Source organism: Monoraphidium neglectum (genome assembly GCF_000611645.1).
Source record: "Monoraphidium neglectum strain SAG 48.87 unplaced genomic scaffold scaffold02188, whole genome shotgun sequence".
NCBI lineage: Eukaryota > Viridiplantae > Chlorophyta > Chlorophyceae > Sphaeropleales > Selenastraceae > Monoraphidium > Monoraphidium neglectum.
Genome location: NW_014011440.1, coordinates 567 through 10,127, shown reverse-complemented (window position 1 = coordinate 10,127; position 9,561 = coordinate 567). Strand labels below are relative to the sequence as shown.

Here is a 9,561-nt window from a genome sequence, read left to right as displayed (position 1 = left end):
CCCCCCCCACCTTGTCCGCAATCTCGAGCATCTCCTCGGCCGTGTCCACATCAGCCGCCACCGACAGGTTGGTCTTCTTGCGCGCCATCAGCTCAAGGCACGCCTTGCCCATGGGGTTTTGGGCCAGCGCCGCGCGCGCCTCGTACGTCAGGCTGATGGCGCCAGCACAGGGAGCGGGATGGGGATGGGAGGGGCCGCAGAGCTGTTGGCGAGGGGTTGACGTCAGCGCGCCGAGGTGCGGAGGCAGGAGTGTGGGCAGCAGCACATGCGGCTGCATGCGCAACGGCGGCGGCAGGCCGCTTTTCCCACAATCACGCCCAACCGTGGACAACCAACACAATGGAAGCCCACCAGGCAAAGGCAACCAGCAGCATGGCGGCAGCCCCGCCCTTTCAAACAAACGCCCGCCAGCTCACCGCTTCGGCTTCGCTGGAGCCGCTGCTGGCGCCGCCACAGCCGCCGGCGCCGCCGCGGCCGCCGCCGGCCGCGCGGTCTGGTTTTCCGCGATGAACGCCCTCACGCGCGCCGCTGTCTCCTCGCTGACCAGCCCGTGCCGCAGCAGCACGGACAGCATGGCGCTGAGCTTGAAGGCGGCGTGCAGGCGCAGGCCGTTGGCCGCGAGGTGGGCCTCTCCGCCCTGTTCCCTGTCGATGAGCACGACCACGTCCTCAACGATCAGGCCCTCCTTCTGCGGGCCGGGAGGTTCGGCGGGAAGTTCGGCGGGAAGCTTGGCGTGGGGAGAGGGATGCTCGTCTTGGTTGGCAAAAAAAAGTGCACACACCAGGGAGAGGAAGGATAACAGGCATGATCATGGACCCACAAAACCTTGCTGGCACCTCGCCCCGGGACAAAGCCATGAAACGCACGCGCCCCCAAATCCGCATAAGTGGCCGCACAACCGCGGGCGCGGAAAAGCAGCCGGGGCGCGCCTGCAGTGGCTCGAGTGTCTCCAACACGCTGGCCCCGCTGGTGACCAGGTCCTCCACCACCAGGCAGCGCTGGCCAGACTTGTACGCCCCCTCGATGGCCTGGTCGGGAGGGCATGAGCATAAAACGTATGCGTGTGCATGCGTGCGTGCGTGCGTGCGTGCGTGTGTGTGTGTGTGTGTGTGTGTGTGTGTGTGTGTGTGTGTGTGTGTTAGTGCGTATGTGCGCGTGCGTGCATGTGCGAGTGAGGAAGTGGTGCAAAGAGAGGCCCTTAAAGGACATGGTCGAGGCCTGGCCCACACATCACCAAATGAAAAGACGACGGACGTGCTGCCCGCCAGCAAAACCAAATCAGCACGGCCCCATGACTCGCACCTTCTTGGTGCCATAATCCTTCACCTCCTTGCGCCGCATCACCATCGGCAGGTCAAACCCGAGGCTCATGCATGTGGCGATGGGCAGCGCTGTGTAGGGCACGCCGCACATGATGTCGAAGGCCACGCCCTTCACACACGAGTACATCATGCGCGACACCTGGGGGCCGGCGGGCGCGTGCCGGGCGGGGGGCCGCGCTCGTCGTCACGCCGCGCCGCGCGGGACTGGACTCGAAAGGTCACGGGACCAACTGAGGGGCCAGGCCAGGCCAGCGCTGCGTGCGGCGGCCGCGGAAGCGGGCTGGCTCGCCGGCAGCAATGCACCTGAATCGGCCGCGAGCCGCAGCAACAGGCGCCCAGACCACCTGCACCCAGACGCGATCCTTGCGCGAAAGCCCGCGTGCTGCTGCCGCGCACCTTCTCGAGCACGTCGGGGTACGACACGATGACGCGCAGGTCGACATACACAGGGGACAGCAGGCCGCTCTTGAGCTTGAACTCGCCAAACTTGACGGCCTACATGGTTGTTTCGGGGGGGAGGGGGTAAGGAGAGGGGGTGCGAGCGCGCGCCAGGCGCCGCTCTCCACTCCACGCCGCATTGCTGGTGGCTGCTTGCGTGGCTGCTGGCCCCGTTGCAGGTGCAGGATCCTTGTTGGTTGCATGCTGGTACGGTTCTTGATTTGAAGGCCCAATGCAGCATGATATGTAAGCCCATTGTGGTCTGTGCTGCTCTGCGCGGCCGCCAACATGCTGCCCTGCCGCCTGGGGCGCGCTCCGCACCTCGATCTTGTTCAGCGCAAGCACCAGGTCCTCCACCTCCTGCTCAGTCATGGGCTCCTTCTGCGGTTTTCGATTTGTTTGTGCTCATCATTGTGGGCGGGAGACAGGGCAGAGCGCGCGCGGCAGCGGCGGCCTAGCGGCAAGTTCTCACAGTGGTTGCCTTGGCGACGAGGCTGGCGCCCCTGGCGGGCTCGCTTGTGGAGGGAGCCGCGGCCGCCTTCCTTCCGAAAAGGCCCATGGCTGCTGTTGCTTGCTTGTGGGAGCTCTGGGCTGCAGTCGGGGTCGGGCTGGCTGCTGCTCTCGAAACGCGGTCGTGGGCTGCAGAGGCGATCGCGCCGTTAATGTGAGGATTAATAGCCCCCTGCTGAACCCTTGACGTCTGTCTGGCAGGGCTGCTCGGCAGGGACCCGCCGCGACAATGCATGCGCTGATCGGCGATCTGGGAGGCCCTATAGCTCCCAGGTGACGCTATATGTAATAAAGCTACACCTGCGCTTGCTTTTTGAAAGCGGGCCGCCGCGTTTTGTGTGTGTTCGCTCACCGGGTGACACACACTGGCAAGACTTGCGTGTGGGCCGCCCAGGCACTCCGAAGCACCAAAGCAACGAATTCGTATTACTTACAGCTGTTCGCTCATGCCCATTGGCTTGCGCCGCCCAACCACAGCCTCCACAGCCACTAATAATCAGCCAGCGGGGCCTATCTGTCCTACTCAGCATACCAATCGTAAACTAGTGAATCCATGTCCTCATACGTGATGCGGCAGCAGCTGCTACAGCGATGCGCCTGCGGCAGCCTCGCAGCAGCGGCACGCAGCGTGCCGCCGCCTCTGCTGCACATGCGCCCCACATCAGCAGCAGGTCGAGGCAGCCGCCGGGTGCGCACTCCATTGGCGGTCTTGGCTGAGGCATCGCAGGTGGGTATCAAAGTGTACACCGCCCCTGCAATCGGTCGATGTACGGGTGGCGACAGAGCATGCACGACGTGAACTCCAGGGCCCCAAATTTGAATGGGGCCCCACCGCATGCAAAGGCCTCAGCCCACTGCCGGTGCGCTGTGGCCGCGGCACACGAACGGAATTTTAGTATCACTAAGCCCAATTCGCGTCTTCTGCCATAGCATTGCAGCCTTGTCATGTACCCCCAACCCATGCGAGGCGGCCGTCGCTGTCCCCGCACGACGCTGCGAAAGCGAGCCGCCCTCACCGCGCCCGCCGCCCCTGCCCCCAGGTCTCCGAAGAGGAGCGCATTCGCGAGGTCAGGGCGGAGGCCACGCGCCGCATCAAGGCGCTAGGCGCGCAGCGCAAGCTCAAGGAGGCAATTCAGGAGCTGGCCGGCCTTTCCAGGCTGGGCGTGCAGCCCGACACGCAGGCGGGGACCGCGCTGGTCGCGGCATGCGCGCAGAGCGGCAACATGGAGATGGCGGAGAGCGTGTTTGAGCAGCTTTTCGGTGAGGGAGCGGCTGGGGTGCACGCTCGGGGCTGTTGAAGTGGGGCTGGGCTGCCTGCTGCTGGTGCAGGGGGAGGGGGCCTCCTGCCCGGTGAGGGTGAGGGTGAGGGCGGCCTGGCGAGGAGCAGCAAGTCTGCTAGGAGGGCATTGCGGCGGTCTGCGGTGCGTGGGCTGTGTGTGGGTCATCAGGTCTTACAGACCGACCTTGCCCTGTCAACGCATGTGCAGTTTTGGAAGCACAGGCCCTCAACGCTGCCACCACCCCGCCCACCTCCGCCACGTCACTTCAGGTGACTTCCTGGCGCCCGACGAGGTGACGTTTGCGGTGCTGCTGCGGGGCTATGGCGCCAAGAACCCGCCGCAGTGGGACCAAATAGATGCCATGCTGACGAGGATGCGCTCGCGCTTCAGCCTGGAGCCCTCGGCCGGTGGGTGCTGGGGTGCAGGCTGGGCGAGCTTTGATAGCGCGTGTGCCACATCGGGGCAGACAAGGGGGGACGAGCCGTGCGTATGGGCGCGGCCGGCCATGACGGTGCTGGGTGGGCAATACCTGCGGTTGACAACGCAATCAACAACACGTGGCGGACATGTGGTCACACAAGCTGCGCATGTCAGTCAAAGATCTGCATTTCTGCGGAGAAGTCCTCGGCCAAGCACGCACAACCTCCGCCGGCGCACCTGCACACCGCTGCAGTCTCGTTCAACGCACTGCTGGAGGTGTGCGTGCGCACAGAGGACACGGACCGCGCCCTGGACGTTATCGACCGCATGGCTGACGACGGCGTCGACCCCGACGAGATGACGATCGCGGTGTGCTCGCGCAAGCGGCAGCTGCGCGCGTACCTGCGCAAGAGGCTGGCCTGAGCATGCTGGGCGGTTTTGGTGCGGCGTTGGGTGTGGAGTGTGGCTGGCTGCCCTGCTGCACTGGTTATTTGGCGCCGTCCTGTTTTTTGCTCGCGAGCTTGCGGCGTGGCCGCAGATGTTCCAGCCGTTGTGCTGGTATTGGCCTGGATTGACTGTCCGGCAGGCGGCAAGTGCGCGGGCGCGTTCCCAGGCGTGCACGCTGCTTGACTACGGAATGGTGCGCCGCTGCCTCTGACGGCCAAACCCTCAGCACCTGCAATCATACCCCGAGTACGTCTAGCTGGCTGCAGTGAATGTAAAAAGCTTCGGTATCTGACCGTGAGGATCCTGATCTGGAGTGTTCGTAAACCAACGCAAGCAGCTGATAAGCTTTGTAAAAAAGAAACGCGATGAAGCGGAAGGCCAGCGAGGTGCGCCTCAGATCGAGGGAGGATCGCGGCGCTTGAAGGCGGTGTAGAGCCCTTCTTCGCGGACAAAATAGCAAGTTCAGGACACAAACGTGCTGCATTGCGTCTTGATCGGGTTGTACTGCAGGCGGATGAAGAGGATGGTCCGGACAGGGCGGCACAGTTTGCTGCGCACCTCCAGTCCCTCAACAAGCAGTATGCAAGGTGACCAGTGCGCCTGTAAGGCGCCCGACCGCCGCGTTCCGCCTGTGCTTGCAGCGCGTCGCCGTCACTGGCTTCCAGTGTGCGTGCGTACAGCCTCTCTCGCATTTGAAACCGCTGCCCCTTTCCCGCACGCCCTCAGCTGGGTCCGGCAACAGGCATCGGAGCATGGGAGCGAGCTTTGGAGCGACGGCGCCCGGGCATATGTGCGCTATGCAGACGAGCTGACCAAGGAATTTGACGACGTCCTGCAGCCACAAGGCAAGGAGCACGTGCCCCACGATGCGGCCTTACAACCATGTTCGGCGCAGTCGCAGGCTGGTGCAATAACCTGCTGGCGTCCGGTCCGGGCTGCGCAATCCCTCACACGTTCCCAACCCTACCCGCATGGTCGCAGAGGCCCCGGGCGAAAAGGCCGGCAGCAGCACGCCCACTTTCGGCTTTGCTGGAGCCAGCAGCAGCACACCCGGGAACGGCGGCAGCGCAGGAGGCGGCTTTGCATTCGGCTCCGCCGCCGGAGGGGCACCCAAACCCGCCGTCACGTTCGGGGCCGCCCCTGCGGCGGCAAGCAGCGGCGCGTTCACGTTCGGGGCGGGCGCGGCGGGAGCCGCGTTCGGCAGCACCCCGAGCAGCAGCAGCGCCGCCGCGGCAGGGGGCGGCGGCGGCGGGGGTAGTGGCAGTGGCGGCCTCTTCGGGTTCGGTGCAGCAGGGGCGTCCCCAGGGTCGACGCCGGGCGCGTCGACGCCGCCCGCCTTCACGTTCGGCGGCGGCACCCAGTCCACAGCCGGGCACACGCCGGCGCCGGCAACGTTCAGCTTCGGCGGCGGCGGTGGGTTCACGCCGTCGCCGGCGCCGGCGGCGGGGGGCGGGTTTGGTTTCCCGGCACCTGCGGCGAACGGCGGCGCGGCGGCAGGTGCGGCTGAGGGGCCCGTGCTGTGGGCGGCGCTGATCGCACGCGCACATGCTGATTAGATAGGCAGACGGTTTGAAATGGCAGTGGTGCCGTTCAGTATTGAGCCCCTGGAAGAATTTGTGGAGGTCTGCACGCACACCAACATGCACACGCATGCAACGGCACAATTACGCAACCTACAGATGAGAACGGGCAGGGATAAAGCGCCTGACATCAAATTCCAAACGCCTTCTGCTCACTTCTGGCCATGTCATGCACACATGCACACACACACACACACACACACACACACACACACATCCACACACAGCCCCAGCGGACGGCGGCGATGCAGGCGGCGCTGAGGACGAGGAGGGTGGCCCCAAGGCCTACAAACCCGAGCTGGCGGTGGACGAGGAGACCTTTGAGGTGCTCTTCAAGGCCAACAGCAAGCTGGTGGTCCTAGAGAAGCCCGCCGGCGGCGGCGCGGGCGCGTGGGAGCCGCGGGGCATCGGGCAGCTGAGCGTGCGGCGGTTCAAGGCGGGGGGCGACAAGGCGTACATAATGTTCACGACGGACGCGGTAGGAGGCCCGGCTGGGGCGGCGGGTAGTGGTTACGGAGGGGGGAACTGGTTTTGCTGGCCCCTTTGCGGTCTTTTCAGCAAGAGCGGCCATGTTGCGCTTGCAGCGCGACCTCGCAGAGCGGGCTGCGGCGGCGGTGGCCGTCCCAGCTGCTTGCGCGGCTTGCAGCCGCCCCTTCAACATGCTGGCCTGCGTTCAACCAGGCTCAGGGCCAGCCGGTGCTGAATCGGACTGAATTGTCACCAAACTGACCAAGGAACGCCCTGGCTGGTTGTGGCTGCGACAGGGCAAGCAGTTGGTGTACTCGGCCGTCCTCGCCAGCACGCGCCTGCTGCAGCCCGCTGGCGCGACGGGCGCAAACCTGAAGCGCGTGTCGGGGTCGCTCATGGTGCGCGACGACGAGCTGCCGCCAGCTGGCGACAAGGGCGACCCCAACGCGGCCACTGAGGCCAAGTACAAGGTGCGCGCCGCCTGGCGTTTTCCCTGGCGCCCGCCTTGTTCGGGGCGCCGTGGGTGGGACGCCCCTGGTTTGGTGCGGGTCCCCTCGGTTGCTGCTTGCTTCGGTGCCGCGCCAGCAGCATGGCGGTGCTGCTTGGGACCAAGTCAGCGTCCTGCCTGGCGCCGGCACTCAATGCCGCTGCAGCTCGACGCCCGTATGTGATTGGTCGGCGGCTCGGCGCGGCGAAGCGGGGGCCGGCCTTCGTGGGGCCCACCAACATTCAGCGCCACGCCCGTATGGACTGTAGACTCCGTCGCCGCTGCCGCCCCCCCCCCCTTTGGCGCATGCGTTTTTTGCTTTCAGATCCAGAACGCGATGTTCACGCTGGCGTCGCCTGAAAAGGTGCAGGAGTTCATCGCGGTGGTGGAAAAGCAGCGGCCCGCCAGCTGACAGCCGCGCGCGACCCCGCCGGCAAGGTGGCACCGCAGCTGCCTGTGGCCTCAGGTGGCGGAGGCTCGTGTAATGGGTTGCGCGCTGCATGGGCTATCGATTAGGCACATGCTGCATGCGGTATCCTCCCGCTTGCCCGGCGCATGAGGAGGTTGCAATCACAAATGGGTCCATATGCATGGCTGGGGATAAGCGGCGGTGGCGAACCCGTAACAAACTGCAGCGTCTAGCAAACCCCCAATCTCGAGGGCAAGGCCGTTTTGTGGGCTGCACTGACCAAGGGCAATGTGCGCACTCAGGCTTTGGGGCATGCCACTCGCCTTAATTGCATGAGGGCTGTGTTGCACCGTCCTGCCGCGTGACCCTGTGCCCGCGACCTGTACAGTCGGCCATGCGAGCGAGCAGCAGCTGCTGTGTTGTCACTCGCGGTCACCCTGGACAGTCGCCCGCGCCCGCTTCATGCTGCCTGGACGACATACGCTCGAGATCCATGTGGTACATCACCCGGCTGTCCCCTACAACGCCGTGGGAAAGACGCAACGATGGGGGCCGGTAGGCACGGCAAGAAGCAAAGGGCGAGTGATGAAGGCGCGCCGCTAGTTTTAGAAGAGCGGTTGGACGCAGATAAGCTCGGTTTCAAGCACAAGCTCACGCTCTACGTTCTGTTCTGCGGTGCGACGCTTCAGCGGCATGACGCCGCGCAATGACGCCGCTATGCTGCATCGCTGCTGCTTGGTACTTGTATGCAGCGATAGCAGGACGGTACTGCGATCGGGAGGCGCCGAGTAGCACCACACAAGCCATGCCGGCCGCCGAACCTGCATATGCTGCTCACTGGACGCGCGGTCGCATCAACCAGTTGTCCGCTGACGCAGCGACCACTCCGCCCCACTGCGTCTGTGCCCGCGTTTGCGGCCGCCATGCAACGCGCGCGTGCAGGCTTTCTGGGCGCCCTTCAGCATATAATTGGCGGATACGACTCGGGGATCACGGGTAGGCTGATGGGCTCTCGGCAGCAATCAGTTGCATGGCAGCCTGACGCTTTGACTCACGTGGCGGCGGGCGGGCGCCCTACCGCGCGGCCGAGGGGCGGGCTGTGCCTGCAGTCCGTCACATGCAGGTGCTGCGGCCCGCTGACGTTGTGGCCGCTGTTTGCGTGCACGTGCCCGCCGCCGGGCAGGGGGTGTGTTTGCATTCAAGCCCTTCCTGGCAAAATTCTACCCAGGTGGGGGCGCTAGACTGCTTTGCCGTGTTTGCGTGTCGGTGCGCATGCACACGCGTGTGCATGTGTGTTTGTCTGTGTGTTTGTCTGTGTGTGTGCATGAGTGTGTGGCCTTGTGTGCATTGTGATGATGTGAGAGATGAGAGCGCGTCATAACGTCAGCCCGGGCGTCAGCCAAGACCAGGGAACAGCAATGCACCGCGCTTTCCGGGCCAGCAAGCGCGAGCCTGCAGCTGTCGCCGCGATCGCCGCCCTGCCGCGCAGCAAAAGCCGAGGCTTTGACGCCCATCCTTGCAACCGCCTGCAGACCTGGCGAAACGCGAGGCGGCGTCGCCCTACTGCGCATGTGAGTCGAGGTGACGACGGGGGCGTGGGCAGCTGCGCAGGTGGCTGCCGTGCCGCAGATCGGCAGGAAAGACGCCAGATGTCAGCTGTGTGGACGGACAGCAGCAGCGGGCCCGCGGCGGAGGTCCCATCAGCCCAGCAGGGCCGTGCCGCATCGGCGGGGGCTCACAATCCAGAGGCGGGGGGCGGCAGTTGGTTGGAACCCTCCAGGCCGCCACGGGCGCAGCAGCAGGTGCAGGTAAGGGTTGCTTGAAAATGTCCCGGCCGCAGAGGCTTGACGGTAGGCGGGCCGGCGCGGTGTGCCCCCCCTCCTCCCCTTTCGCTGCCCTTGTCCCCTGTCGAGCACCCGTCCGAGGCCGCCCCGCCGATCTCCCATGCCGACCGCCCGTTCTTATTCCAAGACGCCACCCCGGATCTCAGCACGTACACGGCCATATTCTTCCCGTTTGACCTGCTGGGGGCGGCGGCGAGCAGCGTCACGTCCAGGCACCTCGGGCGGCTGGTGAGGCGCCTCGCCCCAAGCAAAGACCGGGCAGGGGGCGGGGGCGAGGTCGGCAGGTTTGGCAGAACTCGACAGGGGTGCTAGACGATTGAGCTCCTTGATGCTGCTCTCCCCTCCCGCTCGACCCC

The 9,561-nt window shown here is 65.3% G+C and overlaps 4 protein-coding genes across 4 annotated transcripts; 3 read left to right on the top strand and 1 right to left on the bottom strand.

The window, feature by feature from the left end:
- Positions 1-416: 416 nt before the first annotated feature.
- On the bottom strand, positions 417-2,319 carry MNEG_10126 (uridine monophosphate synthetase; the record flags this gene model as incomplete). The annotated part of the gene is made up of 6 exons (XM_014041405.1): positions 417-688; positions 897-1,028; positions 1,303-1,461; positions 1,719-1,817; positions 2,082-2,141; positions 2,233-2,319. Coding segments are annotated over 6 exons (809 nt in total), but the record flags the coding sequence as incomplete, so codon positions are not given.
- A 504-nt stretch (positions 2,320-2,823) lies between these two features.
- MNEG_10125 (hypothetical protein) lies at positions 2,824-4,393 on the top strand (the record flags this gene model as incomplete). Its single annotated transcript, XM_014041404.1, has 4 exons — positions 2,824-2,997; positions 3,311-3,530; positions 3,820-3,957; positions 4,224-4,393. The coding sequence occupies 4 exons, from the start codon at positions 2,824-2,826 to the stop codon at positions 4,391-4,393; spliced, it is 702 nt and encodes a 233-aa protein (XP_013896858.1).
- Positions 4,394-4,782: 389 nt separating this feature from the next.
- Positions 4,783-7,364, top strand: MNEG_10124 (hypothetical protein; the record flags this gene model as incomplete). The annotated part of the gene is made up of 5 exons (XM_014041403.1): positions 4,783-4,803; positions 5,401-5,914; positions 6,225-6,475; positions 6,762-6,935; positions 7,278-7,364. 5 exons carry the CDS (start codon positions 4,783-4,785, stop codon positions 7,362-7,364), a joined length of 1,047 nt encoding a protein of 348 aa, XP_013896857.1.
- Positions 7,365-9,010: 1,646 nt separating this feature from the next.
- On the top strand, positions 9,011-9,169 carry MNEG_10123 (hypothetical protein; the record flags this gene model as incomplete). The annotated part of the gene is made up of 1 exon (XM_014041402.1): positions 9,011-9,169. A coding segment is annotated over one exon (159 nt), but the record flags the coding sequence as incomplete, so codon positions are not given.
- Between the last annotated feature and the right edge of the window lie 392 nt (positions 9,170-9,561).